Source organism: Salmo salar, chromosome 19, assembly GCF_965601325.2.
Source record: "Salmo salar chromosome 19, fSalSal1, whole genome shotgun sequence".
NCBI lineage: Eukaryota > Metazoa > Chordata > Actinopteri > Salmoniformes > Salmonidae > Salmo > Salmo salar.
In genome coordinates, this window is record NC_138309.1 from 10989482 (window position 1) to 11007441 (window position 17960).

General features: G+C 42.0%; 1 protein-coding gene across 1 annotated transcript; it reads left to right on the forward strand.

The window, feature by feature from the left end:
- The first annotated feature begins 6091 nt into the window (after positions 1-6091).
- LOC106578460 (uncharacterized) lies at positions 6092-17826 on the forward strand. Its single transcript, XM_014157272.3, has 5 exons — positions 6092-6465; positions 14319-14447; positions 14559-14639; positions 15741-15860; positions 16031-17826. The coding sequence occupies exons 1-5, from the start codon at positions 6361-6363 to the stop codon at positions 16316-16318; spliced, it is 723 nt and encodes a 240-aa protein (XP_014012747.1). The 5' UTR covers positions 6092-6360; the 3' UTR covers positions 16319-17826.
- The last annotated feature ends 134 nt before the right edge of the window (positions 17827-17960 follow it).

A 17960-nucleotide genomic window follows, 5' to 3' on the forward strand; every position in this document is an offset into this window, starting at 1 on the left:
TGGCCTGTGCCGCAACAGGATGGAGTTAGACGTTTGAGGTAGTGGTGAATGTGCTGCTAAAATGGCAAATCCGGGAGGTAAATACAGGGGACTCAGGCGAACGTAACGAACAACTACAGATCATACTTACACTTATTCGCAAAGAGGAATGCACGATTAAAACTCAGTCAGATCAAGAATATAAGCATTCTGAGCTTTGATCAACGATATACAGTACTAGTCAAAAGTTTTGACACACCTACTCCTTCAAATCAAAATCAAATCAAATCAAATGTATTTATATAGCCCTTCTTACATCAGCTGATATCACAAAGTGCTGTACAGAAACCCAGCCTAAAACCCCAAACAGCAAGCAATGCAGGTGTAGAAGCACGGTGGCTAGGAAAAACTCCCTAGAAAGGCCAAAACCTAGGAAGAAACCTAGAGAGGAACCAGGCTATGAGGGGTGGCCAGTCCTCTTCTGGCTGTGCCGGGTGGAGATTATAACAGCACATGGCCTAGATGTTCAAATGTTCATAAATGACCAGCATTGTCAAATAATAATAATCATAGTAGTTGTCGAGGGTGCAACAAGTCAGTAACACAAGAGTAAGTGTCAGTTGGCTTTTTCATAGCTGATCTTTGAGAGTATCTCTACCGCTCCTGCTGTCTCTAGAGAGTTGAAAACAGCAGGTCTGGGACAGGTAGCACGTCCAGTGAATAGGTCAGGGTTCCAGCAGGTCTGGGACAACAGGTCTGGGACAGGTAGCACATCCGGTGAACAGGTCAGGGTTCCATAGCTGCAGGCAGAACAGTTGGAACTGGAGCAGCAGCACGGCCAGGTGAACTGGGGACAGCAAGGAGTCATCAAGCCAGGTAGTCCTGAGGCATGGTCCTAGGGCTCAGGTCCTCCGAGAGAGAGAAAGAAAGAAAGAAAAAGAGAGAATTAGCAAGGGTTTTTGTTTATTTTTACTATTTTCTACATTGTATAAATGTAGTAGCCAAAAAAGTGATAAACAAATAAAAATATGTTTTATATTTTCGATTCTTCAAAGTAGGAACCCTTTGCCTTGATGACAGCTTTGTACAGTCTTGGTATTCTCTCCACCAGCTTCACCTGGAATGCTTTTCCAACAGTTTTGAAGGAGTTCCCACATATGCTGAGCACATGGTGGCTGCTTTTCCTTCACTCTGCGGTCCAACTCATCCCAAACCATCTCAATTGGGTTGAAATCAGGTGATTGTGGAGGACAGGTCATCTGATGCAGTACTCCATCACTCTCCTTCTTGGTCAAATAGCCCTTACACAGCCTGGAGGTGTGTTGGGCCATTGTCCTGTTGAAAAACAAACAATTCTCCCACTAAGTGCAAACCAGATGGGATGGCATATCACTGCAGAATGCTGTGGTAGCCATGATGGTTAAGTGTGCTTTGAATTCTAAATAAATCACTGACAGTGTCACCAGCAAAGCACCCCCACACCATCACACCTCCTCCTCCATGCTTCACAGTGGGAACCACACATGTGGAGATCATCCGTCCACCTACTCTGCGTCTCACAAAGACACAGTGGTTGGAACCAAAAATCTCACATTTGTACTCATCAGACCAAAGGACAGATTTCCACCGTACTAATGTCCATTGCTCGTGTTTCTTGGCCCAAGCAAGTCTCTTCTTCTTATTGGTGTCCTTTAGTAGTGGCTTCTTTGCAGCAATTCGACCATGAAGGCTTGATTCCCACAGTCTCCTCTGAACAGTTGATGTTGAGATGTGTCTGTTACTTGAACTCTGTGAAGCATTTATTTGGCCTGCTGTTTCTGAGGCTGGTAACTCTAATGAACTTATCCACTGCAGCAGAGGTAACTCTGGGTCTTCCATTCCTGTGGAACAACACTGGAGTGTGACTTTAACCTTTTGATAACAGCTGAAGACATAATTTGCCTATTAACATTGGTTGTGTTCCCATGCTTAGACATTGCTGACGCATAACAGATCTTCCAACGCCTGGATAGGTATTTTAAGTATCAGCTAACCTATATGTTGGTGCCCCACAACACAGTCGATGATGCAACCATTGGTTGATGGATCCAACGTCTGAGCAAGGGAACACCATTATATTGATTTGGTTGGTTGGTTCAGACACAGCATTGTTGTGCTGCATTTAAGAATAATACAAATATATATTTTGTACACAATAAAGAAAATCAATTACAGGTCAATGTTTAAATATTGCTCCCAGAGTTCATCAAAGCTAAGAAGGTTTTTATTTGTGATCTGACTGTTCTAATCACGCCTGCATCTTTGCGAACGAGTGGAATCGTGAACTATGGTTTGTTTATGTTCGCCTGCATCCCATGGATTTGCCTTTTTAGCAGCACATTCATCATTCTCTCAAACAGCTAACTCTGCCCTCTCGCGGCACAGGCCAAGGGCCTAAACAAATTACCCCAGCTTGGAGTCGGCTAGAGACACTGCTGACAGTGTGCTTGCAAGATGCCGGAAAAAAAGGCTATTTTAAAAGCGTCCCTTGACTCCTGCCGTGTCAACAGACATCCCCTAAACAAAGAAAAAGTGATTATCTGAGAATGAGTGCATAACTGGTAGTCTCTTATATGTCAGTCAGGTGGCTAGCTGCCGGTAGAGACTTCTATTACAGTAACGTTGAAGGGCTGTAGTATTTATTAGCCAGCTATAAGGATGAAGTAAGAAGCTAATGTTAAAAGGAGCCTACCTCAGCAGGAGTAAAATATACACTACTAAGTTATCATAACTTTGCTTTACAGAGAGCATGCTACTGAGACAGGCAGTGATGTGGCCCTCAGTGGTGAGGCTGAGGCAGGCTGAAATGCATGCAGGAGGAAGCAGACAAGACAGAGAGAGAGAGAAGGCAAGCAGAGAGAGTGGTTAGTACAGTGGTTCCCAAACCTGGGGTCGGGGCCCCATGTTGGTCCCCTGAGACAAAATATGTTTTAATATGATCTCCACATGGCCCATCTTCCCTATAGGCCTACATTAAAATGCTATCAACATGCAAACAATACAGTTTAAAAATGTCATACATCTTCTTTTATATCTGTCGTTTCTCTTATCTCGAACGCTCAATTGAGTTTAAACATTTTTCCATTGCCCACTTTTTTTTTACCAATACATCACGGATATTAATACAGAATTGTAAGTAATATTCTAATAATTAATGTGAATGTAATATGATCATCTGTGTGCTCCAGTGATGTCTGTTTGTGCAATGCTTGATTAGTAATGCCTAGGAATACAAATGTGAAAGCTATGTAATTTGAGAAAAGAGATATCTATGTCAAATCAAATCAAAGAGTATTGGTCGTGCACACAGTTTAGCAGATGTTATAGCGGTGCAGCGAAATGCTTATGTTACTAGCTCCTAACAATGCAGTCAAATGTCAAAACAATTCAAATGTAAAGAAAAATACACACACAAAAAAGGCAAGAAATCAAAACATTTCAGAACGAATCCGATTAACAACCCAAATAGCACTTTAACAGTAATCCAAATGCAATCTATACGTATCTACACTGGATAAATGTACACAAGATAAACTAAGAATGATATGTACAGCAGTAGATATATTAGAGTGAGCTACGTCAAGAATCCAGTATATAGATAAATATGTGGTGTCTATAAACAGTGTGAAATACAACATACAGTAGTAGAAATATTAAAATAAGCTATGTCAGGATACAGTATTTAAATAGTGTGAAATGGGAAGTGACCAGTGGTTTAATGTCTCAATAATCAAATCAAAATCAAATCAAATGTTATTAGTCATATGCGCCATAATACAACAGGTGTAGACCTTACAGTGAAATGCTTACTTACGAGCCCCTAACCAACAATGCAGTTTAAAAAAAAAAATACGGATAAGAATAAGGAATAAAGTAACAAGTAATTAAAGAGCAGCAGTCAAATAACAATAGCGAGACTATATACAGGGGGGTATCGGTACAGAGTCAATGTGCGGGGGCACCGGTTAGTTGAGATAATATGTACATGTAGGTAGAGTTATTAAAGTGACTATGCACAGATGATGATAACAACGGAGAGTAGCAGTGGTGTAAAAGAGGGGGGGGGGGGGGGGGGGGGGGGGGGGCAATGCAAATAGTCTGGGTAGCCAATTGAATAGGTGTTCAGGTGTCTTATGGCGTGGGGGTAGATGCTGTTTAGAAGCCTCTTGGACCTAAACTTGGCGCTCCGGTACCGCTTGCTGTGCGGTAGCAGTGAGAACAGTCTATGACTAGAGTGGCAGGAGTCTTTGGCAATTTTTAGGGTCTTCCTCTGACACCGCCTGGTATAGAGGTCCTGGATGGCAGGAAGCTTGGCCCCAGTGATGTACTGAGCCGTTTGCACTAGCCTTTGTAGTGCCTTGCGGTCGGAGGCCGAGCAGTTGCCATACCAGGCAGTGATGCAACCAGTCAGGATGCTCTCGATGGTGCAGCTGTAGAACTTTGAGGATCTGAGGATCCATGCCAAATCTTTTCAGTATCCTGAGGGGGAATAGGTTTTGTCCTGTCCTCTTCACGACTGAATTGGTGTGCTTGGACCATGTTAGTTTGTTGGTGATGTGGACACCAGGGAACTTGAAGCTCTCAACCTGCTCCACTGCAGCCCCGTCGATGAGAATGGGGGCGTGCTCGGTCCTCCTTTTCCTGTAGTCTACAATCATCTCCTTTGTCTTGATCACATTGAGGGAGAGGTTGTTGTCCTGGCACCACACGGCCAGGTCTCTGACCTGCCTATAGGCTGTCTCGTCGTTGTCGGTGGTCACTGTTGTGTCATCGGCAAACTTAATGATGGTGTTGGAGTTGTGCATGGCAGTGCAGTCATGAGTGAACAGGGAGTACAGGAGAGGACTGAGCGCGCAACCCTGAGGGGCCCCTGAATTCAGTATCAGCATGGTGGATGTGTTGTTACCTACCCTTACCACCTTGGGGCGGCCCGTCAGGAATTCCAGGATACACTTGCAGAGGGAGGTGTTTATTCCCAGGGTCCTTAGCTTATGGATGAGCTTTGAGGGCACTATGGTGTTGAACGCTGAGCTGTATAACATGGGAAAGCAGCATTAGCTGTGAGTGTGAGTGTGAGTGTGTGAGTGAATATGAGGTGTGTGTGTGTTTTGTGTGAGTGAGTGTTCATCAACTGGTAGACAGACGGCAAGTGGTGGCTGTTCAACAGTCTGGTAATAGAAGCTCTTCAACAGTCTGGTAATAGAAGCTCTTCAACAGTCTGGTAATAGAAGCTCTTCAACAGTCTGGTAATAGAAGCTCTTCAACAGTCTGGTAATAGAAGCTCTTCAACAGTCTGGTAATAGAAGCTTTTCAACAGTCTGGTAATAGAAGCTCTTCAACAGTCTGGTAATAGAAGCTCTTCAACAGTCTGATGGCAGGGTAATAGAAGCTGTTCAACAGTCTTTCCAATGGAAGGCTGTGTTTGCCTTGCATTGCATTGCAGGGGCAGCTGCAGTGCGTTCTGATTTATCCAACGTATCCGTCAAACTGTATGTGTAGAAGGCTACACAGAAATGGTAGCAAAAGGTGAATGTTGAACTTTTGTTGCACACATATCCAGATGATGCTGTGTACCAATATGTGCATTGACACTGTAGGTGTGATGGAGGCATTAGCCCTGTCCACTGCTGCCGCTCTGCAGTGAGGTATACTTGGGGGCAAGGCCTGCAGGTAACTTGGACTTGGTTGCGCTCTCTTGCTCAGACGTTGCATGTATGGTTGTGGTTGGTTGTGTGCTAGGTCATCGACTTTGTCATCAACTGATAGATTGCTATAACATATGACGTGGTTAGCTGATACTTAAAATACCTATTCAGGCGCTGTAAAATCTCGCAGGTGTCAGAAACGCCTGGGCAGAGGAATGCATCCATTATTTGACCGGAGAGGTGCCTTCGGGAGCAAACTATGTGTATGTTCCAATAATATCTCATTTACCCTGAAGTGTAGGCCTACCCTCGTTCACTAACCTACTTTCCACAAATCTAAAACCATTGGAATGGTGGAGGCGTGGTCAAGTAGGAGTTTCCACCATATTTCCTATACCGGTCATTTCCTTTCAAATCAGTGAAGGGATGTGAACAAGTGCACACATTGTGAGGAATGACATAATTCGGACATAGACCCTAGGTAGCGAGTCCATTAGGCTATTACAGCGCTTTCTGTAATAGACGGGACTGGAAAGTGAAAGCTATTGGAGTCAGTGACGGAAGTTAAATATATTGTCATGCTGTCCGCTGGCCAAGCATGGAGATTGATAGATTAACAAGCCCGGCTAGTTATTATAGGGTTATTATAGCTAGAATATAAAGAAGGGATTTATTTCAGTAAGAAACACTACAACGCATGAACATTTTACTGCTGTATGGAAACCGCAACAACGCAGCCAGAGTGGTGGGAGTGGCACCTTTTTGTGAATATGAACCAAGAATGGTAGCCTACATACAAATGGTAGGTAACATAATAGGCTACTGTATAGTCTAGCCGAAGATCAGTTGACTCACAGAATTATAAATACCATAACCCGCTGGGCACTGACTTCAATTCAACGAAGTAAAACACATATATTTCAGATATAGAAATATCTGAAAGTTAACCGACCACCATCAATTTGTTTTCAGTTTGGATATTGGTTTGATATTCGGAGTTTGCTTGTCAATGTCCTTGGATGGTTAGAGTGATTTGCCTAGAATCTGATGATAATAGAGAGTAAGGTACAGCCTTTGTTTTGTTCGTTCCGTTTTCAAAAAGTGACTTCAGATTGGTTTCAATGGGGGCATATTATGCACTCGCAGCTAAGGGACCGTCTTAAAAGTTCAATTAGCAGAACCTGATGTTTACAGAAAATACATTTTTTTTTAATAATATAGAGATCTCAAGCCACCTTTATGTTGTTTTTCCACACAACAATTACATTTTGAAATGTTATGTTGTTTATTTTTCATGAATTGCAAAAATAAGAGTTCCAAAAATATAAATGGAACTATGATCGTTCTCACTCGTACGCGACCTATTGTAGCCTACTTGCATAACCTACAGAGCTAAAATCACTTGAAGCAAAGTAACTTTCATAAGAGAGGTAAAGGAATCACTGAATCATTAAAAGTGATTAACACCGCACGTCTGTAGATCTGTAACTCAAATAGAAAGGTCTAACTTTCAATACCTTCCTATCACAAGAAATATGCCGATAAAATCAGGGAAGAGGTGAACTGGAAATATCATTAATGTAACATGGATGAGGGGAGTCAGTGACTTCACATTATCTGGTTTTCCATCTCCATTTCACCTGGATAGGACGCTTTTGAAAAGTATCCCTGTAAATGGGTCAAATATAGCACCATAAGTAGGTAGAGTTAACTAATAAAAATGTTGGGCCCTTTAGCAACTGAGGGCCCAATGCAGTGTGTGCAGGGCCATTACCAAGGTTTGAGTTTTAGTGAGGTCAGGAAAGTTGAAAGTCATTTACTGCATTTCTATACAACAAAAAACTGCTGTAGGTTCATTTACCTCAGTCGAACTACAAACACATAGCCTATTAGCTATACAATTGTAATGTTATACCCCTGAAAGGACGGAAATATAATACATTATTAACTCAGACATGTAGCATCAGCGACGAAACTAAAACATATGTCATTTTTAAACTGTATTGTTTGTATGTTGATAGCATGTTAATGTAGGCCTACAGGGAAGATAGGCCATGTGGGATGTTCATATTGAAACATATCTTATTTAAGTTCCTAACTATTGCAGACATGTTAAAGGGCTCTGTCTAGTATTACTTAGCCAGCTAGAAAGATGAAGTAAGATGTCAGGAGAATGTTACCTGCCCGATTGCATAGTGCCAACTGTAAAGTTTGGTGAAGGAGGAATAATGGTCTGGGGCTGTTTTTCATGGTACAGACTAGGCCCCTTAGTTCCAGTGAAGGGAAATCTTAACGCTACAGCATACAATGACATTGTAGACGATTCTGTGCTTCCAACTTTGTGGCAACAGTTTGGGGAAGGTCCTTTCGTCTTTCAGAATGACAATGCCCTGGCGCTCAAAGCGAGGTCCATACAGAAATGGTTTGTTGAGATCAGTGTGGAAGAACTTGACTGGCCTGCATATAGCCCTGACTTCAACCCCATCGAACACCTTTGGGATGAATTGGAACGCCGACTGCGAGCCAGGACTAATTGCCCAACATCAGTGCCCGACCTCACTAATGCTCTTGTGTATGAATGGAAGCAAGTCCTCACAGCAATGTTCCAACATCTAGTCGAAAGCCTTTCCAGAAGAGAGGAGGCTGTTATAGCAGAAAAGGGGGGACCAACTCCTTATTAATGCCCATGATTTTGGAATGAGATGTTCGACGAGCAGGTGCCCACATACTTTCGGTCATGTGGTTTGTGTGTGTGTGTGTGTGTGTGTGTGTGTGTGTGTGTGTGTGTGTGTGTGTGTGTGTGTGTGTGTGTGTGTGTGTGTGTGTGTGTGTGTGTGTGTGTGTTGCTGCTAATTGAATTGTATGCATTAGTCAGAGTTAAATATTAGAAATTACGGGTGTGTAAATTGGAGCCATCAATCTAAGCTCTTTTATATGTGCAGGACTTCTGAGCACAATGTTGGAAAGCAAAACACACTTCTCAAAATCAAGACACCAGGCTGATTGGATATTGAAATGGACTCGGGAAATTACAGATTATTTATTTATTTTCTAAACTTATTCTAATTTTAATGACATTATGGTGTTATCCATATGCTTAGGGACGATTGTTTTTTCAGTGTGACACAAACACACACACACACACACACACACACACACACACACACACACACACACACACACACACACACACACACACACATACAGAATGGAGCGGACATGAGTCGGTCATGATCATGTGATGAGGTAGCCCCTCCTGCGAACTTCAAAACCAGTGTCTGCCTTCAGCCTAAAAGGGAATTACCTATTGTTCTAACAGTCTAAGATGTTGGTTGCTCCTGTGGGAGATCTAGGTTCATATCCTGTGTGTTACACATACAATGCATTCAGAAAATATTCAGACCCCTTGACTTTTTCCACATTTTGTTATGTTACAGTCTTATTCTAAAATGTTTTAAATAGTTTTTTCCCCTCATCAATCTACACACAATACCCCATAATGACAAAGTAAAAACAGGTTTGTAGAAATTTTTGAAAATGTATAAAATAAAATAAACTGAAATATCACATTTACTGTACTCAGACCCTTTACTCAGTACTTTGTTGAAGCACCTTTGGCAGCGATTACAGCCTCGAGTCTTCTTGGGTATGACGCTGCTACAAGCTTGACAGACCTGAATTTGGGGAGTTTCTCCTATTCTTCTCTGCAGATCCTCTCAAGCTCTGTCAGGTTGGATGGGGAGCGTCGCTGTACAGCTATTTTCAGGTCTCTCCAAAGATGTTCTTATCGGGTTCAAGTCCAGGCTCTGGCTGGGCCACTCAAGGACATTCAGAGACTTGTCCCGAAGCCACTCCTGCATTGTCTTGGCTGTGTGCTTGGGGTTGTTGTCCTGTTGGAAGGTGAACCGTCGCCCCAGTCTGAGGCCTTGAGCACTCTGGAGCAGGTTTTCATCTAGGATCTCTTTGTACTTTGCTCCGTTCATCTTTCTCTCGATCCTGACTAGTCTCCCAGTCCCTGCAGCTGAAAAACATCCCCACAGCATGATGCTGCCACCACCATGCTTCACCGTTGGGATGGTGCCAGGTGTCCTCCAGACATTACGCTTGGTGTTCAGGCCAAAGAGTTCAATATTGGTTCCATCAGACCAAATAATCTTTTTTCTCATGTTCTGAGAGCCTTTAGGTGCCTTTTGGCAAACTCCAAGCTGGCTGTCATGTGCCTTTTACTGAGTAGTGGCTTCTGTCTGGCCACTCTATCATAAAGGCCTGATTGGTAGAGTGCTGCAGAGATGGTTGTCCTACTGGAAGGTTCTCCCATCTCCACAGAGGAACTCTAGAGCTTTGTCAGAATGACCATTGGGTCACCTCCCTGACCAAGGCCCTTCTCCGGGCGGCCAGCTCTAGGAAGAGTCTTGGTGGTTCCAAACTTCTTCCATTTAAGAGTGATGGAGGCCACTGTGTTCTTGGGGACCTTCAATGCTGCAGAAGTGATTTGGTACCCTTCCCCAGATATGTACCTCGACCCAATCCTGTCTCGCAGCTCTACAGACAATTCCTTCGACCTCATGTCTTGGTTTTTGCTCTGACATGCACTGTCAACTGTGGGATTTTATATAGACAGGTGTTTGTCTTTCCAAATCATGTCCAATCAATTGAATTTACCACAGGTGTACTCCAATCAAGTTGTAGAAACATCTCAAGGATGATCAATGGAAACAGGATGAGCTCAATTTTGAGTCTCAGCAAAGAGTCTGAATACTGATGTAAATAAGGTTTTTCTGTTTAAAAGTTTTAATACATTTTCTAAAATTTCCAAAAACCTTTTCTCGTATTGTCATTATGGGGTATTGTGTGTAGATTGATGAGGATATGTTTTCATTTAATCCATTTTAGAATAAGGCTGTAACATAACAAAATGTGGAAAAAGTCAAGGGGTCTGAATACTTTCTGAATTCACTGTATATACACATACTCACATGTTTCATATATAAAACTTAATTCAATTGCTTCATGTAAATGATTTCAATTTCTGTGATGTTTTTACAAGCAAGGACTTGATGAGCCTCTGAAACATTTAAGCAGTCTTTGAAACCATATTGGTTTAATGGCCATCAGAATGAGTAAGAAAATCTGATTTAATGAACAGAATCGCATGAATGATGTGCAATTTCACAGTTGAAGGACATAACTGCCTCTGAAGCCACACTGGCAAATATATGAAGTCAATATAAGCAGCAGTGTGTGTGTGTGTGTGTGTGAGTGTGAGTGTGTGTGTGTGTGTGTGTGTGTGTGTGTGTGTGTGTGTGTGTGTGTGTGTGTGTGTGTGTGTGTGTGTGAGTGTGAGTGTGTGTGTGTGTGTGTGTGTGTGTGTGTGTGTGTATTTGCACGCTTGGCTCTCATCTGTCTGTATGCCTCACATGGTTCCAAACAGAAAATGTAATTCTTTGAACGATGGCTCGTGTAATCAGAAGAGTCAAATATTTATGAATACCCACAGCTGCTGGGATAATTTTTATAAACATTTGTCTTTGAAATTTGATAGTGTAATACTCTCTTACGGACCAAATTAACCAAGTGAAAGAGAGAAAATGAAGCTTTAGTGAGTCTGTAGTCTTTCTTATGAAGTCTATTTAAATTGCCGTTCCCTCCCTCTCTCTGCCAAGGCAGAATAGAATGTTCTCACCATCCAGTCCTTGGTTACAATAGCTTCTCAGGAATAATTGATTCTCGGAATCCATCACCTTCCCATTAGAAAACAAAATACTTTGGAACTGTGGAGGTTCTTTTGCATCATTTCTGTTTTATCCTCATTTATCATTATGAAATAACATGATTTTGACCCTATACTTTAATGAAAATGGTTTGCCATCCACTTTCCCCTCTCCATTCCCTAGATGATGTCAGTTTCCCCCAGGTTGGAACATCTTATAGCAGGTCTGAATGGGGTCTTTGCTGAGATCATCAGTGTGACAGGGACACACTGTTTAAAATCAGCTGTCTGTGTGTCAGTGGGCTCTCTTCTCTGTCCAAGGTCATTTTACCTTTTTGAGGGTGTGTTTGTGCATGTAGTGACACACTGTCAGTGGTGGAAAAAGTACCCAATTGTCATTCTTGAGTAAAAGTGAAGATGTCTCATTTGAAAATTACTCAAGGAGGCCTCCCGAGTGGTGCAGTGTTGCGGCGTCACTACAGCCTGTGGTTTGATCCCAGTGTCATTACCGGCCGTGGATCGGGAGTCCCATAAGGCGGCGCACAATTGGCCCAGCGTCATCCGGGTTAGGGGAGGGTTGCAGGGGTGGCTTTACTTGGCTCATCGTGCTCTAGCGACTCCTTGTGGCGGACCGGGCGCCTCCAGGCTGACTTCAGTCGTCAATTGAACGTGTTTCCTCCGACACATTGGTGCAGCTAGCTTCCCGGGTTAATCGAGCAGGTGTTAAGAAGCACCGCTTGGCGGGTCATGTTTCGGAGGATGCATGACTCGACCTTCGCCTCTCCCGAGCCCGCTGGGGAGTTGCAGTGATGAGACAAGATCATAATCACGAAATTGGGGAGAAAAAGTGGGTAAGAAAATATATATATACAATACCAGTCAAAAGTTTGGACACACCTACTCATTCCATTTTTTTCTTTATTTTACTATTTTCTACATTGTAGAATATTAGTGAAGACATCAAAACTATGAAATAACACATATGGAGTCATGTAGTAACCTTAAACAAATCAAAATGTATTATATTTGAGATTCTTCAAAGTAGCCACTTGATTACAGCTTTGCACACTTGACATTCTCTTAGCATTCTCTCAACCAGCTTCATGAAGTAGTCACCTGGAATGCTTTTCCAACAGTCTTGAAGTCGTTTCTACATATGCTGAGCACTTGTCGGCTGCATTTCCTTCATTCTGTGGTCCAACTCATCCCAAACCATCTCAATTGGGTTGAGATCGGGTGATTGTGGAGGACAGGTCATCTGATGCAGTACTCCATCACTCTCCTTCTTGGTCAAATATCCCTTACACAGCCTGGAGGTGTGTTTGGGGTCATTGTCCTATTGAAAAACAAATAACAGTTCCACTAAGTGCAAACCATATGGGATGGCGTATTGCTGCAGAATGCTGTGGTAGCCATGCTGGTTAAGTGTGCCTTAATCACCAACAGTGTAACCAGCAAAGCACCCCCACACCATCACAACTCCTCCTCCATGCTTCACGGTGGGAACCACACATACGGAGGTCATCCGTTCACCTACTCTGCGTCTCACAAAGACACAGCAGTTGGAACCAAAAATCTCACATTTGGACTCATCAGACCAAAGGACAGATTTCCACCAATCTAATGTCCATTGCTTGTGCAACCATGAAGGCCTGATTCATGCAGTCTCCTCTGAACAGTTGATGTTGAGATGTATATGTTACTTGAACTCTGTGAAGCATTTATTTGGGCTGCAATCTGATGTGCAGTTAATTGCCGATTTCTGAGGCTGGAAACTCTAAAGAACGTATCCTCTGCAGCAGAGGTAACTCTGGGTCTTCCTTTCCTGTGACGGACCTCATGAGATCCAGTTTCATCATAGCGCTTGATGGTTTTTGTGACTGCACTTGAAGAAACGTTCAAAGTTCTTGAAATGTTCAGGATTGATTGACCTTCATGTCTTAAAATAATGATGGACTGTCGTTTCTCTTTGCTTATTTGAGCTGTTCGTGCCATAATATGGACTTGTTTTTTTACCAAATAGGGCTATCTTCTGTATACCAACCCTACCTTGTCACAACACAACTGATTGGCTCAAATGGATTAAGAAGGAAAGAAATTCCACAAATTAACTTTTAACAAGGTACACCTGTTAATTGAAATGCATTCCAGGTGACTACATCACGAAGCTGGTTGAGAGAATGCCAAGAGTGTGCAAAGCTGTCATCAAGGCAAAAGGTGCCCCCCGTGTGCCCCTGGCTATCCATATGTGGTATTATTCCATATGTGTTATTTCATAGTTTTGATGTCTTCACTATTATTGTAGAATATTAGTGGAAAATAGTAAAAATAAACAAAAATCATGGAATGAGTAGGTGTGTCCAAACTTTTGACTGGTACTGTATATAAAAGTTTTTTTTAGGAGGATTCAGGAGCCCGCACTCAATCAGTGTAGACAGCCTGCTGCCGCTCTGCTAATCGTCAGATGGGGGGAGGAGAGGAGGTAGGGGGCCCATGTGGGTAACTGGGGGGCCCTGCTTTGTTTGGGTAACTGATTAATAATAAATTAAACAAACTGCATAATAAATAAATGTAACTGGCCAATTGTGTGAGTCAGTGGCTGGGCTCAAACCCATAGGGGCTCAATAGTTTATTATTTATTTTTATCTAACCACAGGAGCACACTCACAATGTTCAAAATACACCAGCGAGCATAATATATATATTTTTTAAACTAAGCCCAGGGCCTATGATTTCTTAATCTGGTCCTGAACATGGTATAATCGGTCTGTCTCGTAATGGCACTCACCTGGATCGGTAAAGTATGAATAGATCAAGATAAATCAAAATAATATTTAGCATGAGCCATGAGTCTGTAACTACTGTGGATAATGCTAAGACTGTTGTACACTTACACCTTTCTCTTTCCCTCTCTCTGTTTGTCTTTCTCTCTCTCACATACACAGAATATTCTTGGCATCTCTGTCTTTTCTCTCATGCTGCTACCTCTGGCGTTGTCTTGTGACAGCAACAGGACTATGAGAGAGATTGCTGAGGACTACGAGACTGTCATCTACCCGCTCCTTCAGAACCTTGTAAGTACCATGATGGACAAGGGGTTTTCCTGTTGCCATGGAGATCTCAAAATTGACTTTAAACGGTTTATATGGATCATGTTAAATGGAGCTCTCTGCTTTCACTCATAGGAGAACAACATCACTGAATCATTAAAAGTGATTAATAAAACCTGCACGGAGAAGGAAATAGCTGAATGTGAGAAGGATAAAGTGAGTATTTACAATATTATGAACAAACTTCCTTCCAGTGGTGTAAAGTACTTAAGTAAAAATACAACTTAAGTAGTTTTTTGGAGTACCTGTACTTTACTATTTCTATTTTGGACTACTTCTACTTCACTATATTCTTTAAGAAAATATTGTAATTTTTACTCCATACATTTTCCTTGACACCCAAAAGTACTAGACACATTTTGAATGCTTAGCAGGACAGGAAAATTGTCCAATTCACACACTTATCAACAGAACATTCCTGGTCATCCCTACTGCCTCTGATCTGGTGGACATACTAAACACACAGGCTTCCTTTGTAAATAATGTCTGAATGTTGGCGTGTGCCCCTGGCTATCCATACATTTAAAAAACAAGAATGTAACGATGTACGCTGAGAGTCGGGAAGCAAGTTCAGGGAGTGCTTTAATAAATAAATTAAACACGTAACACAAACAACAGACAGACATGACCCAGGAACAGAAACAATGACGACTGGGGGAAGAAACTAAAAGGAGTGACATATAAAGGGCAGGTAATCAAGGAGGTGTTGGAGTCCAGGTGAATGTCATTATGCGCAGATGCGCGTAACGATGGTGACAGGTGTGCGACATAACGAGCAGCCTGGTGACCTAGAGGCCGGAGAGGGAGCACACATGACAAAGAAAATGGTGCGTCTGGTTTGCTTAATATCAGGAATTTGAAATTATTTATACTTTTACTTTTGATGTTTAAGTATATTTTAGCAATTCAATTTACTTTTGATATTTAAGTATATTTTAAACCAAACACTTGTAGACTTTTACTCAAGAAGAATTTTACTGGGTGATTTTCACTTGAGTCATTTTCTATTAAAGTATGTTAATTTTTCCACCACTGCTTCCTTCCATCTTTTCGTCCCTCTCTCCTTTTCTCATCTCTCACCTGTCCAAAGATCAACCCCAGGGCAATGGTGCAAGGCTGTTTACTTACTGCCTCCTGCTATTTTACATTAGGAACTGCATCACCAGAGTAGACAACCAACACAGAACGTTGACTTGAATGGGAATGTCCACTGTAGTCCATCTAATTCTCCAGATGACTCTGATCATTGTTTTGTAGGAGAGACAGTTCATCCACAACATGCTGTGTAGCCATACCAGACTCATCAGGCTCTATAAGCTAGAGAGGATCAAGAGAGACATCCTGTGCTCACTGGGCCGCCACTGTCCGAGAAAAAAGGTGAGATCCATTCATTAGTAGTTAGCCAACTACACTACTTGTACAGTATGTCTTTCTTACGAATGTTGAGATACTCTTTTTATATCTAATCACTGTATTATTACTGCCCATAGATATTGATTGACCATATTATTATTGAGTTGTCAGTGTTCCTTTTTCTCAATATCCAGAGGAGTTCACAAGAACAGAGCGCACACCATCAGCATCAGAATAGAAAGAAGAAGTCAGGAGGAGAAAGGGAGGAGGAAAATGAGAAAACTGAGGAGAACAGAGGGACCATGCAGGAAGGAGGGGAGAGGGTGGACAGTGGGAAACAGCAGAGACGAGTTAAAGGGGAGGGAAGGAGGAGCACAGAGGCCATGGAGCGGAGGAGGAGACGGTGTGGACAGAAGGTGTTTGTGGACAGCTTGAACGGATGCTACATGTCCCTGGCTGAAAGATATGGAGGCCTGACATGAGAGGAGAGACGTGGCCCGGAGCTAACCGCACCAAGAACCAACAAACTTACTGTAAAGTGTATAGTTACTGTAAAGGAAAAAATGATACCATACGTCCTGTAAGTAGTATCGTCTTGCCAGACACTTACTTAGAATAAAAGTGTCTGCTAAATATTCATCCTATTATAATAGACAAAGGCGAAAATCTCTGTGGTACCTAACAAAGTGTGAGGTGTTCTGTTGCAATGATGAAACTCTTGTGTCGTAATGATACGTCTGTGGCACAGTGCAATTATCCTAAAGCAAACAAACAAAGATGATTGATTGCTTGTGTACAAATGAAGTGCACTTTTGAGTAGAGAGACTTGTTGTAGCTCATGATGTCCCTCTTTGTGCTCCAGTGAGTGGTATTGGGCAGTGAGCCTGGCCTGGGTGTGTGACAGTGTTGCTTTATTATTATAGAATGGCAGTTTGAAAGCCTATTACAGCAAGGGTGTTTGCTTTCAACTCGGTGTCTTAACTGAAATCCACATAGGGCTACTAAAACCTTCCCCAAAAACGACCTGTGAAATTCAACCAACGCATTTTGCGCAAACCTTTTTCCCTTATTTGATGAATGATGCTCACCTTGACCTGATTTCAAGCTTTATAGAGTAGTTTGCCAAGCATAAGGCACCATGATATCCAATGTTGTCTTACTGTAACTGTAGCATTGGTTTTAGTACTATTTATTTTTATTCTGAAATCATATTGACTCACAAGTGTTAACTGTACCCCTGTAATCCTTTTATTGTATAGCACTTAAATTATCCCCTGCGTGTGTCAGAGCAAAATAAGAAGTTTTGATGTTGATGTGATCCTTAGGCCACTATAACTCTACATTAATAGAGTTTAAACTGCCATTGTGGTTTTGCCTGGGTGCCAGTCTGTTTCTGCTGTTGCCATATAACACTTTCAAAGCCTGGGGAAGAGGAATATGTGCATTAATTACTGTGATCCTTATAATGTGACAAAGTGGTAGTTGTACATGCTAGCATGACTAATTATGCATTTATATTGTAACATTTTATTTTGTTTAGTTGCTCAAGTATTTGATGAATAGTGTCTTATGCTGCGTTCATAACCAAGTGGGAAGGTGGTAATTACCTGTTGTGAAGTCGTAAATATGAATTGGATGCATTCACATGCTTTGAACTCGTTGAGAAAGCTGCGTCAAACCATAAACTAAGAGTATAGCTGTCATGCTTAAACAAATTATAGTCTTCAAAAACAATTTGAATAGATTGCTTTTCATAAATAATGTTTCTTGTTGCACTTAACTGTTGAAAATGCTGTTATCAAGGTAATTTCCTTAGTAGGTGAGTTCAGCATGTGGGTGAAGTCGTAGCTCAGGAATCATAGACGAGTTTCCAACTAGTAATTGCGAGTTGGAAGGGAATTCCAGGGGATTTTTCCCAGTCGTATGGTCCTATGAACGAATTTATGAGGTCTTCTATAAAGAGCTTCAAAATAAAAAACGAAACAACCAATACATCATCATGAGTAGCTTAGTCTTTGAGTGCATGCATCCTCCAAAGATGGAGAGGGTCAGTTCATGGCTTGATCAGGTGGTCAGGGAGATGGTTGATGAAGAGTCTGGTGACGATCATGTGGAGGGCTATTC